The sequence below is a fragment of the Bos mutus genome, chromosome 5 (genome assembly GCF_027580195.1).
Source record: "Bos mutus isolate GX-2022 chromosome 5, NWIPB_WYAK_1.1, whole genome shotgun sequence".
Lineage (NCBI taxonomy): Eukaryota > Metazoa > Chordata > Mammalia > Artiodactyla > Bovidae > Bos > Bos mutus.
Genome location: NC_091621.1, coordinates 65,386,097 through 65,403,713, shown reverse-complemented (window position 1 = coordinate 65,403,713; position 17,617 = coordinate 65,386,097). Strand labels below are relative to the sequence as shown.

General features: G+C 38.3%; 1 protein-coding gene across 1 annotated transcript in view; it reads left to right on the top strand.

The window, feature by feature from the left end:
- NAV3 (neuron navigator 3) overlaps window positions 1-17,617 on the top strand; it is an 893,105-nt gene that overhangs the window by 266,117 nt on the left and 609,371 nt on the right. Inside the window, exon 2 of the mRNA XM_070370975.1 lies at window positions 13,211-13,603. Within this exon, the coding sequence (XP_070227076.1) occupies window positions 13,532-13,603 (72 nt within the window). The 5' untranslated portion in view covers window positions 13,211-13,531. The remainder of the gene's footprint in view (window positions 1-13,210; window positions 13,604-17,617) is intronic.

Sequence of the window (17,617 nt, the reverse complement as noted above, 5' to 3'; positions counted from 1 at the left end):
AATACTGGAGTGGATTGCCATTTCTTTCTCCAGGGGATCTTCCCAACCCAGGGCTCGAACCCAGGTCTCCCACATTGTAGACAGACACTTTACCGTCTGAGCCATCAGGGAAGTCAGAAAGTGAAGTCGTTCAGTCATGTCCGACTCTTTGCAACCCCGTGGACTGTAGCCCGCCAGGCTCCTCTGTCCATGGGATTCTCCAGGCAACAATACTGGAGTGGGTTGCCATTTCCTTCCCCAGGGGATCTTCCCAACCCAGGGATTGAACCTGGGTCTCCTGCATTGCAGGTAGACACTTTATCCTCTGAGCCACCAGGGAAGCTCTTGGTTGATTGATTGATATATCTCTTACAAATAATTTTACATTCTGTAAATTCTTTTTTTTTAATATTTCTTATTTTTATTGTGAACTAGTTTAAGTGTTAAGAAGAGCACAATGAATAAGCATAGATAATATACAGAATTAATGCTTATGTGTACTCAACGTCTAGCCTTGGCACATATTAGCATGTGGCTTTCTAAATTTTTTGAAGCCATGGGGTACTGCATCATTATTATAGCTTTCTTTGTGGTCCTCCTCAGTCTCTTTTCTGTATCCTTACCCCAGGAAAAAAACTGCTGTCTTGATTTCAGATTTTTAATTTCTTATGTGTTTTTATGATTTTTACTGTATTTCTGTATATTTCTTAGTGGTATTTGGTATTTATTTACATATTTTATTTTATTTTATTTTTTTAATCTTATTATTTAACTTTACAATATTATATTGGTTTTGCCATATATCAACATGAATCCGCCACAGGTATACACGTGTTCCCCATCATATTTTAAAACTTACTATAAATGATATTACAGCCTATTCTTATGCATCTTCTTTACTTGATGCATGATTATGTTTTCAAGATTTGTCTATGAGATATTGGCGCTTTAGATTATTCATTTTAAAAAGCTATAAACCGGGTAATACAAATACCTACCACAATTGATTTATCTATATTTCTGATACTTGTATATTTAGAATATATCTAATTTTTTAGAACTCAGTACCAAGGATGCTATATTGAATGTTCTCATACATATCTTTTAGTGTATGCATTTATCCCTAGAAATTCAACTTATGGGTGTGAGGCTCTGCTGGCATTTAATATACTAAGTTTTGCAAGATTACTCAATAGTGCTTGCCTGTAGCAACAAAGCATTGCAGGGTGCACTGAAAGTTCATGAAATTTCAGTATTGTCTTTTGCAACTACTACCATTGGCAACATTAAAAAACATTAACAGTCCTTTGTGTGGGACATTGTTTGTTTTTAACACTTTGTATTTTCACAGTTACTACTTTTCATATGTTTATTGGCTATTCATGGTTCCTCTTGTGGGCCTTGCCTGCTCACATGATTTTTCCCATTTTTCTACTGGGTCTTTTGTCTTTGTAGATTTTTTTAGCCAGATTTCTGTTTTTAGTATATATACACACACATATGTATATGTATACTATAAACAGATTTTCCCAGCCTCTGACTTTTTGTATGTTATATGCTTTTGTTGTACAAATGGCTGAGGCCAATTTTTATCAGTCTCTTTTATTAGAGTTAGCAGTTTTCCTGTATTGTGTCAAAAAATCTTTTTATATTAGTCTTATTTTCTCTAGGTGAAAAGCCAGTTATGCAAAACTCAGCTTTTAAAATTATCATTTTTTTCCACATTGGATTGCATATTAAATAATCTTTATGTGGTATTTCTATTTCTGAGCTATATATTTTATTCTGATATTTATTTATCTTTTCCTTTGTCCAGTACCTCTATGACCTAAATATCTTTGTTTTAGATAAATCTTGATATTTATGAAAGTGTGCATTTTTCAAAATTGTCTTGGCTAGCCTTACGCTTTACTCCTTTTATTTTCTTTGACCACCCCAGGTCTTCCTTGCGGCGCGGGCTTTTCTCTAGCTGTGGTGAGCGGGAGCTCCTCTCTGGTTGTGGTGGAAGGGCTTCTCACTGCCATGGTTTCTCTTATTGCGGAGCCCGGGGTTGAGGATGTGCGGGCTTCAGTAGCTGCATAGGCTCCGGAGTCACAGCTTCTGGGCTTGTAGCACAGGATCAGTAGTTAAGACACATGGGTATAGTTGCTTTGTGGCATGTGGGATCTTTCTGGATCAGGGGTGGAAGCTGTGTTTCTTGGCATTGGCAGGCATGGTCTTTACCACTGAGCCACCAGGGAAGCCCATTCCTTTCTTATATATGAATTTAATAATCCTTTTAAGTTATTAATACATAAAAGTTATACATTGAAATTTTGATTGGCACTGAATTGAACTTACAGAATAATTAGAATAAAACTGTAATTAACAGAGTTTATTATTAATGATTAATTAATCATTAATCATTAATAATTAATAAAACATCTCTATGCTATTCATGCCTCCTACTCATGAACCTGTTATCTCTCTATTTATATAGAAAATCTTCATGCATTTCAATTTAAAATGAGACCATTCTATAAAAAAACTTTTTTCTAGTTGTATCTCTAGGATATTGTGTTCTATGTGTCTCTTATTAATGGAATTGGTTTTAATATTATATTTTCTTTCACTGTTTTTATTGTTGTTCCTGATACAAAGGTATATATTTTCCTGGTGTATTGTAAATTATAGCTTTATTTCTTCTAAATCATTTCAAGATAAATTTTCTCAAACTCTCCATATAATTGGTAATATTATATGCTGATATTTTTCCTACCTTTTCTATTCTTATTACTTTGTTTTAATTTTTTGTCTCAACATGGTGATAAGTGCCTGTGGTATAAAGGTTTATTGAATGGATGACAGACATTTTTATCTTATTCCTGCCTTTGGAGACTTATCATTTCATGCATGATTTTAAACTTTATATATATTTATAAATGATGCTTAGTAATGATTTACATTGTTTTAGTTGTATATATTGTTCAGTCACTAAGTCATGTCCAACTCTTTGAGACCCCGTGGACTGCAGCATGCCAAGCTTCCCTATCCTTTGCTATCTCCCAGAGTTTGCTCAAGCTCATGTCCATTGAGTCATTAATGCCATCCAACCATTTCATTCTCTGTCAGCCCCTTCTGCTGGTATCATATTCTATATGTTCACCATTAATATGGTCTTCTCTACTGTAGCTTTTGACTTCTTTCTATTCTTATTTCTGTTATTTAAATTTTTCTTTTTATATTTAAATCATGAATGGGTATTCATATTTATCAAAAATAGTTGTAGACTTTTTTCCTTTTATTTACTGGAATAGTAATTTCCTTTTATTTATTTACTGGAATAGTCATGCTATTCCAGTAGTTTTCTAATAGTTGTACAGTGGTCGAGTCCTTTATTACAGGGAACACTGGAGTCATGGGTCTGGGACCCACTGACGGGAGGATGAGTGGAGCTTCTGGCTAAAAGCCATTTTCTACTGAAGCAACTTCTTAGCCCTTTCCAGTTGGGCTTGGCTCTTTTGTGCTTCAGAAATACTGACTGAGCTACGTGGAGATGACAGTTGGCCCTTGAGCAACATGGGTGTGAACTGTGAATGTCCACTTACTGTGGACTTATTTTACTAAATACACAGTGGTGTTAGTACAGTATCCAAGGTTGGTTGAGTCTGGATGCAGCCCCATGGCTATGGAGGGCGGCCTGTGAAGCTATCCTCAGATTTTCTACTATGCAGAGGCGTGGGCTCCCTTAAACCCCCACTTTGTTCAAAGGGCAACTGTATTTAACAATTCATTACCAGAATTCAAAGCGTAAACAATGGCTGTTTCACCTCAGATTAATGGTTTAAATTCCAAAAGAAACTTCCAGTCATTTCTTAATGATTTCTGGATCTGGTTTTATTACTCAGTCAGCAGTATGGACACAGAGACTGTTGATTCTTTCTGCATTCTCTTTGCCTTGAATAGAGGTCATAGAGCCTGGGGGAAATATGTGAAATAAAGTGAGCCTCTTTATTTCTTCATTTGTAAACACAAGGCATCCGGAAAGCCTGTATTAGGATATTGAGTTCTGGATGGTTAAAAATCTCAGATGAATTTAGGCTTTCTTTTGGGCAAGTACATGAATTGGGATGCATAAGCATAGTCCCCCCTCTATAGAGCAAAAGAAAGTAATGAACTACTGCTGCAAAAAAATGATGCAGATGAATGCTGCAGAAAACAAATAGAAGGGAGATACTATGTGATTCCACTTAATGCGAAGTTTTAAGAATAGAAAAAACAAATCTGAGGTGATAAAGCAGAAGAGTGGTTACCAACCGAGTGAACACAGCTTCACTTTGGGCTTTTCCACGTGGCTTAGTGGTAAAGAATCCACCTGCCAGTGCAAGAGACACAGGAGACTCGGGTTTGATCCCTGGGTCTGGAAGATTCCCTGGAGGAGGAAACAGCAACCCAAGCCAGTATTCTTACCTGGAAAACCCCATGGGCAGAGGAGCCTGGTGGGCTGCAGCCCATGGAGTTGCAGAGTAGGACACAGCTGAGCACTTACACATGCACTCTCACTGCTGTGGGAGAGGGGAAAGTAGTAAGTCTCAAGGAGTTTTGGAAACATTTTGTATTTTCATATGGGTAGTGGTTAACTAAGTGAATTAACTATGCCTTTAAGATTTTTGTACTTTGTATGTGTGCGATGCCTTAATTAAAAAGAGAATGGCTGAAATCAGAAAGGGCTCAACTATATGTTTTTGATAAAATACAGTTTTGATATAACCTTTTTAGGTTCTTAGGAAATTACAGTTGACTCTTGAACAACAAAGGTTTGAATTGCACAGGTCCACTTATATGCAATGTTTTTCAACAAGTAGGTACTCCAGTTTTGTATGATCTGTGGATGGTTGAAGCCATGGATGCAGAGGGCTGACTGTAAAGTGGATTTTCAACTGTGTGATGGTTGGTGATCCTGAAACCTCCTTTGGTCAAGATCAACTGTATTGGTTGGAGCATGTATGTATGTAAGCATGCATGCATTTCACATGCTTGCTTCACAATCATATGAATCCCTTTATGAATGGCTACCAGCCTGAAGGCATTGTGTCAGGCCTTGGGGGAATCTGAGAAAGTATATAGGGCTGACAGTCCAGTGGGTGCTGAGTAGCTAGATAAGTGTGATGGTATGGGGGAAGTCTATGAATGCCAGTACACTCTTAGGAAAGAAGGGGTCAGTGTGCTTGGAGCAGGGTTGGGGGCATAAAGAAAGTAGAGACTTTGGAGAGGAGATGGATTTGAGGAGACATTTTAACGATAAGTAGGAGTTTGTCAAGTAGATGTGTGGCACTTAGGGGATATGTTAAAGCTCAAGCTGTAGAATGAGGCATTGTACTCAGGAACTCTGTATTTCTTATAAAAATATAAGCTCAGAAGCAGTACTATATGAAGCTGGAAAGTTGAGAAGGGATCATGAATAGGGTAGAATGTTGAATGACATGCTAAGGAATTTTGATTTTGATTTTCCTTTTGGCTTTAGGGGTTAGGGAACTGCTGAAGAATTTTAATTAAGTGTCATGATTATGTTTGCATTTTTCGAGATAATTTTGGCAGTAGAACCTAAGACAATTTTGATCTTCCCTGGAGGTATGCCTTTGGTGCTTTTCTCAATTTATGTAAGTTCTATGAGTTATCTCTTTAGACTGACGACTCTTAAATCCAAATCTCTATTCCAAATGTCTCTCCTTTTTCTTCACACTTTCTTTTTTTATTTTATTTTATTTTTAAACTTTACAATATTGTATTAGTTTTGCCAAATATCAAAATGGATCCGCCACAGGTATACATGTGTTCCCCATCCTGAACCCTCCTCCCTCCTTCCTCCCCATACCATTCCTCTGGGTCGTCCCAGTGCACCAGCCCCAAGCATCCAGTATCGTGCATCGAACCTGGACTTCACACTTCTGAGTAGAATTATTTCTCTGTCCCTGGATAGAAACTTGTCTTATTTCATGTGTTTGTTCACCTTTAAATAATATAATCTTTATGATCACTTAGGTCACAAAACAAGTTTCAATTTTAAAATTTAGAGTATTTATTTCAATACATTTATAAACACATCATTACTCAAAGCTCTTCCTGTTCCACCAAACCAAGACTGGGTTCCAGTTCCCCTCCTTAACCACACTTCAGCCATGTGGAAAGAACCTTCTTTTTTCACCTCCACATGCATTCACTAGGATCTTTGTAAGGGAGGTGAGGAAGAGAGAGGAGGTATAGTGGTAGAACATTTCTTATTGGTTGCTCCTGGCTTAATGGCCAGTATTGGCTTGGTGACCTAATGGCCTAATTCTCTGTAGGACTGGAGGATATGAAAACTAACTCTTGGTTATTTATGTGAGATGCTTGAGGACTTCCCTGTTGGGTCCCTCTGATCTCACCTCCTTTGATCTGGAAAATGACCTGTCCTTGAGATGAACATTTCAGATTACCTGGGCTTCTCTTTTCTGCAGTCCCTATAGCCGCCTCCTGCAGGAGTCCCTTACCCATCCTGGCAAATTGCTTTTTTGAGCAGGATCCCTTTCCTATTTTATATGGATTCAGGCAAACATTGCTACCACAAATTCCTGTTCTTGTTCCAAGACAGATGCATCTCTGATCTACAGTCAGAGAAGACTACAATTTATTCCTCAGATGCCTTGCCCTCTCCTGCTGCCACAGGCCACCTTACAACACTTAGGTTCTGAGCTTCTGGGTTTTCTTACTTGCAGGGGACCTACAAATGCAGGGAAGCTCTCTGATGATCCCCTTAAAATCCCTGAGAGAAGGCTAGGTCAGGAAGTGGCACATATCCCAATCACCCAAAAATCCTTTCAAAAATCTCTTCGTCTTCATCTTTTTCATCCTGCATTTGTGTGAGGGACTTTTAGATAAGTTTGAGCAAGATGGAAACCTCTTAAGCTATATAAAAATGAAATTATTTATATTTATGCATAAAGTGAATTTTACTCCCATACCCGACCACTAAATTATATTGAGTAAGAGAAGCAGAGAATCGATATGACATACTTGGGATTACCTCCGTAATGAGAGAATAACCTATGAGAATTTTTTCAATATACATAACCTATTCTTTTTGAGCCAGTTAGTTTTATTGTAAATGCTTTTTATTCCATGAAAGTAAGCATAAGTTGTGTTAGATTCTTTATGCATTTAAAATGAACTGAGTGTTAGTTACTTAGTTGTGTCCGACCCTTTGTGACCCCATAGACTCTAGCCTGCCAGGCTCCTCTGTCCATGGAATTCTCCAGGCAAGAAAACTGGAGTGGCTTTCCATTCCCTTCTCCAGGGAATATTCCCAACCCAGGGATCTAATCTGGGTCTCCCACATTGCAGGCAGATTCTTTATTGTCTGAATCACCAGGGAATATATTTAATATTCATTTCATTCCATTCACGTGAAATTCCCTTTTATCATTGGTGTAAACTTCTCATAGGTATTCCAAGGTTTTGATGTTAGACTAAACTGAAGAGTTTTCTGGTGCTTCTTGGTTTTAGTTAAATCTGACTCCTCACTGGACTGTAAATTCTGTAAAGACAAGGACTAGATTTGAAATTTGACTCCTTTGTCCTGCATGGTGGTGAGTACATATTAAGCACTCAGTGCTGTGTGTTTTAAATGTCTTTTAACACTGTAATGAAAAGTAAATTAGATAACATTGGTAAATTTAAATAATTTAGAGCATTAATGGTACTTTGGAAATTCTATTTTATACTCATATAAATTTGTTCACTTGCTAAGTCGTGTCTGACTCTTTGTGACTACATAGACTGCAGCATGCCAGGCTTTCCCGACTCACAGAGTTTGCTCAGATCCATGTCCTTTGAGTCAGTGATGCTATCTAACCATCTCATTCTTTGGTGCCTTCTTCTACTTTTGCCTTCAGTCTTTCCAAGCATCAGGGTCTTATTTCCAGTGAGTTAGCTCTTTGCATCAGGTGGCCAAAGTATTGGAGTATCAGCTTCAGCATCAGTCTTTCCATTGAATATTCAAGGTTGATTTCCTTTAGGACTGACTGGTTGGATCTCCTTGCAGTCCAAGGGACTCTCAAGAGTCTTCTCCAACACCACAGTTCAAAAGCATCAGTTCTTCAGCACTCAGCCTTCTTTATGGTCCAACTCTCACATCTGTATGTGACTACTGGAAAAACCATAGCTTTATCTAGACGGGCCTTTGTCAGCAAAGTAATATCTCTGCTTTCTAATATGCTGCTTAGGTTGGTCATAGCTTTTCTTCCACAGATCAAGTGTCTTTTAATTTCGTGGCTATAGTCACCATCTGCAGTCATTTTGGAACCCCCCACCCCAAATAAAGTCTCTCACTGTTTCCTTTGTTTCCCCATCTATTTGCCATGAAGTGATGGGACCAGATGCCATGATCTTAGTTTTCTGAATGTTGAGTATTAAGCCATCTTTTTCCTTTTCCTCTTTCACTTTCCTCAAGAAGCTCTTTAGGTCTTCTTCACTTTCTGCCATAAGGGTGGTGTCATCTGTGTAACTGAGGTTATTGATAGTTCTCCCAGCAATCTTGATTCCAGCTTGTGCTTCATCCAGCCCGGTATTTCACATGATGTACTCTGCATATAAGTTAAATAAGCAGGGTGACAATATACAGCCTTGATGGACTCCTTTCCCAATTTGGAACCAGTCTGTTGTTCCATTGTGAAGTTCTAACTGTTGCTTCTTGACCTGCATACAGATTTCTCAGGAGGCAGGTCAGGTTGTCTGGTATTCCCATCTCTTGAAGAATTTTCCAGTTTGTTGTGATCCACACAGTCTAAGACTTTGGCATAGTCATGTAGTCAATTATGACGTAGTCAATTTATGACATAGTCAAAGTCTCATATGAAGCATATTAGACATCAGAAGGACTGTACAGATTGGTTATTGACCATTTGTATATCCTCTTTTTTTTATAAAATTAAAAAAAAATAATTTCAGCTTTGCAGGAAGTGGTTGAACCAGTTACCACCTCTTTTTCTCCAGTGGTAACATCTTGCATAACTGTAGCACAATGTCAAAGCCTGAAATTGGCATCAGAGATACCAGAATCGATTCATATTTCACCAGACTTATATGCATTTATGTATGTGTGTATGTATATGTGTTGTTTCATGGAGTTTTTCACATGTATAATTTCAAACAACCACCTCTACATTCAAGACTCAACATTAGTTCCTTACTGCAAGACTTCTTTGTATCATGCTTTGGCAACCTGACCTTCTCTGTCCATGTGCAACCCATAGTAACCACTAATCTGTTCTTCATCTCTATTATTATTTTTGGAGTGCTGTTAAAATATTTTTTTATTGTTACCTGTCTTTGCTTGATTTTTGGATGTTTTTACATGTAATTTTATGTTTAACTACATTTTCCTACTCTATGGGTTGCATTTATATTTTCTTCTTTGTACAATCTGATGATTTTGGTCATCTCATGTGCACAGATGACTCATTGGAAAAGTCCCTGATTCTGGGAAAGATTGAGGGCAGAAGGAGAAGAGAGTGTCAGAGTATGAGATGGCTAGATGGCATCACCAATGCAATGAACATGAACTTGGGCATACTCTGGGAGATGGTGAGGGACAGGGAGGGCTGGCGTGTTGTAGTCCATTGGGTTGCAAAGAGTCAGACACAACTGGGTGACTGAACAACAGCAACAACAATCTAATGAATAAAATTCTTGATTTTAGTATAATCTTATTTGTATATATATTTTATGTAAATATTTCCCTTCCCTCAGATCATGAAGGTGTTTTCCCATAAGCCTTATTGTTTTGTGTACAGTCCACCTGAAACTGATTACTGGTGTGAAGTTGAGGTCAAGTTTTATTGTTTTCCTTATAAATATCCAGTTGACCCAGAACTGTTCATTGAAGGCTTTTTCCCCAGGGCTTTGCAGTTCCACCTTTGTGAACTGCATGTGTTATGAGTCCTTTGGATTTTTGCATTCCATTGTTGAACTCGTCTACCTTTGTACCAGTGAAATAGTTTTTTATTTACTGTTGGTTGATAATAGGTCGCCACATCTGGTAAAACAAATAGTTGCAACTTGTTCTTCATGAGTGTCTTGGATTTTCATGATCTTTTACATTTGCATATATATTTTACAAACATCTTTTAAAGTTATAAAAAGAAAATGGGATTTTGATTAGTAATGCACTGAATCTAGGCATGAGCTGGCATTTCTAGAGTACTGAATCTTAATTTATTAATATGGCATAGGCTTCTTTCATTTAGATATTTATTTTTGATGGTGTTTTATTGCCCTCTCATAACGTTTTTATCATCTTTTATGAGATGCATTCCAAGATATTTGTTATTTTTGTGACACCATTAAATAGTATATTTTTAGAGCTTCATTTTCTGAGTATTTGTTGCTGTTATAAAGAATATAAAGGAATGTTATATATTTTTATCCAGGAAAATTGCTAAACACATTAATTCTAGTAATTTATCTCTTGATTTTTTAGTGTTGTCTGCGTGCATCATCATGACATTTGCAAATAATATTTTCTTCTTTTTGATGCTTTATACCACTCGCCTGCCTCTGTCTCCTTCCTCCCTCTCCTTCCCTCTGTCTCTCTGCCTGTCTCATATTTTCCTTTCTCAATGCATGACTAGGACTTTAGGTACAATATTTAGTAGACATAACATTAGCAGGCATTATGTGCTATTCCTGAGCAAATGGAAAATCTTTAGCTTTTCATCCATAAAGTATGTGTTTGCTATAGACATTTTATGAATACACTTTATCAGATAAAGGGTGATTGTGAAAATCCCTTTTTGGTCCTCATTTGCCCAGATATTTTTGCTTTTTTTGATCATGAATCAATGTTAACTATGTCAAATTATATTTCTGTACCAATAGAAATGAGCACATCATTTTTCTTCCTTGTTGATATGGTGAATTATACTGATGGATTTTTAAATCTCAAACCAGTCTTGTATTCACAGGGTGATACCAACTTGAAATTGATGTATGATTCATTTTATACTTTACTGGATTCAGCTTGCTCGTGTTCCTTTAGGACTTTTGCTTCTATGTCTGCCAATGAGATTGGCTTGTCATTTTCTGGATTTCAATAAGCATCTTTGGTTTGCTTTACAAATTATGTGATCTTCCCTGTATCTAAAGTGCTTCTCTTATGGGATTTGCTATCTTAGATAGTGATATCATCATCTGTTCTCAGGATGATGTTCACACACGGATGATGCTCACGGATGTTCACACATGCATTCTCGTGTCCAAGCAGTTACCAGTTCCCTCGACTCCACCTGTGCACCGTAGCACTCAGTCTTGTCATTTTTTCCCATCTGTCAGCTCCTACACTTGTTCAGAGTGCTGTTGTCTCTTTGATTGTTCTAACGATCCCTATAAAGTTTCTCTGCCGCAAGTTTTGTCCTTTCCCACCTATTTTCCATACTTTAGTTAGATGGACTTTTAAAATTAAAAAAAATATATATTCTTTTTTGTTACATTCTTTATTTAAAAATGTCGTGGCTTCTCATTGAATTTCTTTGAATTTCTCAGATAGGCTACATTTTCTCCCATGTCCAAGTCTTTGCCTGTGTAGTTTCCTTTGCTGGTAACCTTCACGTAGGACAGAAACTTTGTACATTGTATATAGTAAAAATACCTATGCTGCAGAGCAGAGGAGTTGTAGAACAAGCAAGGGTTGGCCAAAGCATGACTAGTCAGGAAACAGTCCAGGAGCTGATTTTTCAAACATTATCTGTCTACTTTATCATATATTTTATGCTTGGCTTGGCATGTTTAGTGGTACCTGGAGGTGAGTTCTTAAAGGGAACATACCATGTTCGACTCTTGTGCTCGTTTCTGGATAGAACAGTTTATGGGTCATGTCAAAAGTAAAGCCTTTTAAGTAAATAACCAGGGCGGTGAGGAACGGTTGCAGGCACAAGGCATAGTTAACCCTGCTAAAGTGATACTTGAAGAACTGTCAGATGAAAAGGGAAATTTAAAAGATTTTGTGTACATTGAGCACTACAAGGATATGAATAATTACAATGTACAGACACATTCAGGAATGCAGACTTCATTTCCAAATTAGGAAGAACAATCTAAAGCCTGGAACTATCCCAATCTGGAAAGAGCTGCCTCCTGAGACACTAAGTTTCCTCCTGTTCGATGTATTCTTGCAGTGGCTGGTCAATTATGTAAATGGAATTTATATATTAGAGCAGTGGTTCCAAGACTCAGGCCATATCTCAGACTACTTAAATCACAGTCTCTGGGGATGAGACACAAGAATCAGTTGTTTCTGAAGCTTCCCAAATAATTCCAAAATGCAGAAAAAGTTTGGAAAGTGCTCTGCATTAGAGGGAGGTTTCAACTCCTCAGTGGTTTTCTTGCATCAGAAGGGTTTAGAAAAGATGGAAAAACGAGAAAAGCCAGAGTGTTTGTGAGCACTACCCTGTAGCTCCTGAATTGGCAGGGTGGGGTGGACCCCAGGAATCCATGTGATTAAGATTATTACCAGTTGATTCGCTCTTCTGGCTGGGTTTGGAAACCGCTGGATTATAAGGAGAGTGCCTTGTGTGTTCATCGTCTAACAAGGCACTTAGTGAACTCATTTGTGGTTTCCTCGTGGACAATAAAATGCATACTGTGAATTGAGACCACTGTGTCTGGGACAAACAATGGGTTTTGGATTCAAAGTTATCTGAATTGAAATTCTAGTCCTGTTACACTTATTTAACTAGACTTACAAAATTTACTTACCCTCTCAATCTCCTCATTGTAAAATGGAATAATAATATCTATTTTATAGATTCATTTGGAAGTTTAAATAAAGTTGTTTATGAAAAGTGTCAGTCTTGTATGCTGTCTATCAGGCTCTTTTCTAAATTGTAGCTCTATGAATGCTGACATTAATGAGTGGGACCATAGAGCATATACACATTTGGTGAATGTGTGTGTTTTCTTGATTGATTTTTTTTGCTTCAGTATACTGTCAATCCCTGGTTTTAATATTCTATTTTGGTTCAGATATTATAATTGGTATTTTAAAGGCCCTAGGGTTAAAGAATAATGCCGTTTATTTCCATTCCTGTTATGTGAAATATAATCCATGCCTACAGTTTTTTTTCTACATTTGACATTTCAGATAAAAATTTTTCATTAATTGTACTATAAATGGTGGGCTAGTAGAATTAACTGTGTGCTTTTTTTTTTATTATTATAGGCTTACAGGAACTGTAATTATTGGTTAAAATGGAAAACTGTGAAGAAAGAAAAAGATAGCAGTTGCAGTTAAAGTTCCTGGATGAATATTTTGCTTTTGAGAAGTCTGCATTTAAAAACGATATGTTGATTTGGAAAGTCCCGGAAGTCAGTTACAAAATCCACTTTTTCCATTCAATCAATGGATTTTTTAATCATTCCTTGGAGCTGATGAAATTCAGAGATGGTGCGTGATGGGAAGTGTTTTCCTAGTGATTGCATCTTGGATTAGCTTGCTGCTTTTTTGAAGATATTCTATTGTGAAGGGCAAGAACCTAATGTGATGGATTTATCTTCAGAGATGAGCAGACATGGGAAGAATCCAGTGAGTCACAAGCTAGAAGATCAGAAAAAGGTAATACAGATACATTTCCTTTTGCTTGGTCACTTTTTTTTTTTGCTTACACAGAAGACTGTAAGTTGAAAATGGATATGCTCTGAGAAATAACATGCTATTTCATGAAAATTAATCCTGCCATGTAGCCAAGTGTTGCTCTGGGCCTGGATTTCATCATCAGTTAGTGGTTTAGTTTCTAAAGGCTTCTGAATTCATCCATCCAGTGGGTTTGTAAAGGATTCTACTGTGTTTGCTCACCCTTGACTTGATTCTGTTAATAGTAACATGCTGGTCTGACTGCTCATGAACAGTTTTCTGAGATCCAGATGAAGTGTGAGTCGGGCATCTCTGGAGTAATGGAGCAAGACAGCTGCTGCTGCTGCTAAGTCGCTTCATTTGTGTCCGACTCTGTGCGACCCCATAGACGGCAGCCCACCAGGCTCCCCCGTCCCTGGGATTCTCCAGGCAAGAACACTGGAGTGGGTTGCCACTTCCTTCTCCAAGGAGCAAGACAGAGTTCTCCTAAAAGAGAACAACTACCTTGCTGCTATTGCTGCTGGAAGGCTTGGGTGGCATTTGAAATTCTCTGATTTCATGTCCTCGGGGCACATCAACCTCTTAGATTTCCACCTAGCCAAGAAAGAGAGTCATGAGCCAACTGTGAGCTATGGTTTGCCTCTTCATGTGTGATGTCCAAGCAACTAATGGAAAATATCAAGAAAGAACTGTGCTGATATATATATATTTTTAAGTGGGCTTAGAGAGCTTCTGAGAGGGAAGCTGGGAATTGAATACTGAGGGTTGCATTTCAACCTCATTTTTCTACCTTTTGAGAAACTCTTACCTGCTAAACTGTTGTACTGTTGTGAGAGCCATCTAAAGAGCACTTAGCGGAAGGGTCAGGGATGGTCCCCGGGAGAGGAAGCCTACTCTTAATGAAATGCATTCTCTTTTGTGGTGCCTTTCATTGAATCCATTAGTACAGAGAGGCTTGTGGGCACCCAGGGGCTAAGGCACAAAAGCAAGGAATAGTGAGAAATCAGAAAGATTTTTAGTTAGAGCTGGATCTCAGGGACCCGATTAAGGTTTGTTTTTACATCTGTCTCGGAAATTATTTACCACTCACTTTGTACTCCCAGAATGCAACTAGCTCTTTCACAGTTTTAGAGGTAAGAAATTTAGAAGAAGCCAAGAAGAGTCAATAGCTTATTAATTTGTTCTAATTTTGTGACCATTGCCACTAGAATGGGGGCTACAGGGATCCTTTTTGCAGCAGTTTGGGCAGAAACGGATGGATTATTTATGCCCAGTTTGGGTCCTTCATGGAGTCTACCTTCAGTATAAGTAAGTCTTGGAAAACACTAAGTATTGTAAAGTTCAGAATGGCTGGAATCTGTTTTCAATTCATTGTGGATATAAATTTCTGCACAAATAAGTGTGTTACCAAGAATGCTGTTTGTGTTTTAAATGGTCAGCATTTTTTTTTTTTTTCCTTGCTGTTTAGCAGTAAGGGTGTTGAATCTGAACAAGTTGGCAAGGTAAGTTTCTATCTAAAGCATGCTCTTCAATTTCTTAACTACAAAGGAACCATTTAATCTGTTTCCTCTATCCACATTTCTAAAAATGTTCTTCACACTGATGATAAAATTTTACCTACTGTATCGGACCAGTGAGGAATGTGAATGACAACTACTGCCGGCCATGTCAATAGACAAAGGATGTTGCAGCTGTCAAACCATCGGCCACTACAGCAAGCCCTGATGGTGTGTACCCTGAGGAGACTCAGGATGAAAAAGCACAGGATACTGGCCCCAGATAGCTGAGGTGCATATCAAAGGAATGATTCCAGTGAGCCAAGACTCTTGCCTCTTCCCATATATAGAAAAGCACTAAATTCCTTAACTTCAGTATTTAGTTTTCTTTAATTAATGATAATTTTCCAATATCTGACTACCTGGTCTTTGTTGCAAAAACTCCTTCATATTCTGACTTCTCTGGTAGCTCTTTGGAGCAGTCACTCAGAGCTATGTGAGAGGGTGTGTCCTGGGCTTAAGCCTTCAGTGTTGTCTGCCCGGATAAAACGTAAGTCTCATCTTTTAGGTTTTGAATTATTTTTCATCTGACTAGAGGAAAATGAGTTCAGTTCAGTTCAGTCACTCAGTCATGTACAACTCTGCAATTCTGTGGACTGCAGCATGCCAGGCTTCCCTGACCATCACCAGCTCCTGGAGCTTGCTCAAACTCATGCTGATTTGTCAGTGATGCCATCCAACCATCTCATCCTCTGTCTTCCCCTTCTCCTCCCGCCTTCAATCTTTCCCAGCATCAAGGTCTTTTTCAGTGGGTCGGTTCTTTGCATAAGGTGGCCAAAGGATTGGAGTTTCAGCTTTAGCATCAGTCCTTCCAATAAATATTCAGGACTGATTTCTTTTAGGATGGACTGGTTGGATCTCCTTGTAGTCCAAGGGACTCTCAAGAGTCTTCTCCAACACCACAGTTCAAAAGCATCAATTCTTTGGTGCTCAGCTTTCTTTACAGTCCAACTCTCACATCCACTACTGGAAAAACCATAGCTTTGACTAGATGGACATTTGTTGGTAATGTAATGCATCTGCTTTTTAATATGCTGTCTAGGTTGGTCATAGCTATTCTTCCAAGGAGCAAGTGTCTTTTAATTTCATGGCTGCAGTCACCATCTGCAGTGATTTTGGAACCCCCCCAAATAAAGCCTCTCACTGTTTCCTTTGTTTCCCCATCTATTTGCCATGAAGTGATGGGACCAGATCCCATGATCTCTCTTAGTTTTCTGAATGTTGAGTATTAAGCCATCTTTTTCCTTTTCCTCTTTCACTTTCCTCAAGAAGCTTTTTAGGTCTTCTTCACTTTTTGCCATAAGGGTGGTGTCATCTGTGTAACTGAGGTTATTGATAGTTCTCCCAGCAATCTTGATTCCAGCTTGTGCTTCATCCAGCCCAGTATTTCACATGATGTACTCTGCATATAAGTTAAATAAGCAGGGTGACAATATACAGCCTTGACGTACTCCTTTCCCAATTTGGAAACAGTCTGTTGTTCCATGTGCAGTTCAAAATGTTGCTTCTTGACATGCACACAGATTTCTCAGGAGGCAGGTCAGGTGGTCTAGTATTCCCATCTCTTTTAGAATTTTCCATAGTGTGTTGTGATCCACACAATGAAAGGCTTTGGCATAGTCAATAAAGCAAAAGTGGAGGTTTCTCTGGAACTCGCTTGCTTTTTGGACGATCAAGTGGATGTTGGCAATTTGAACTCTGGTGCCTCTGCCTTTTCTAAATCCAGCTCGAACCTCTGGAAGTTCACAGTTCATGTGCACCTGAAGCCTGGCTTGGAGAATTTTGAGCATTATTTTGCTAGTGTGTGAGATGAGTGCAATTGTGCGGTAGTTTGAACATTCTTTGGCATTGCCTTTCTTTAGGATTGGAATGAAAACTGACCTTTTCCAGTCCTGTGGCCACTGCTGAGTTTTCCAAGTTTGCTGGCATATTGAGTGCAGCACTTTCACAGCATCATCTTTCAGGATTTGAAATAGCTCAACTGGAATTCCATCACCTCCACTAGCTTTGTTTATAGTGATGCTTCCTAAGGCCCATTTGACTTCACATTCCAGGATGTCTGGCTCTAGGGGAGTGATCACACCGTCATGTTTATCTGGGTCATGAAATCTTTTTTGTACAGTTCTTCCGTGTATTCTTGCCACCTCTTCTTAATAACTTCTGCTTTTGTTAGGTCCACCCCATTTCTGTCCTTTAATGTGCTCATCTTTGCATGAAATGGTCCCTTGGTATCTCTTATTTTCTTGAAGAGATCTCTAGTTTTTCCCATTCTATTGTTTTCCTCTATTTCTTTCCATTGATGGCTGATGAAGACTTTCTTATCTCTCCTTGCTATTCTTTGGAACTCTGCATTCAAATGGGTATACATTTCCTTTTCTCCCTTGCTTTTCGCTTCTCTTCTTTTCTTATCTATTTGAAAGGCCTCGTCAGACAACCATTT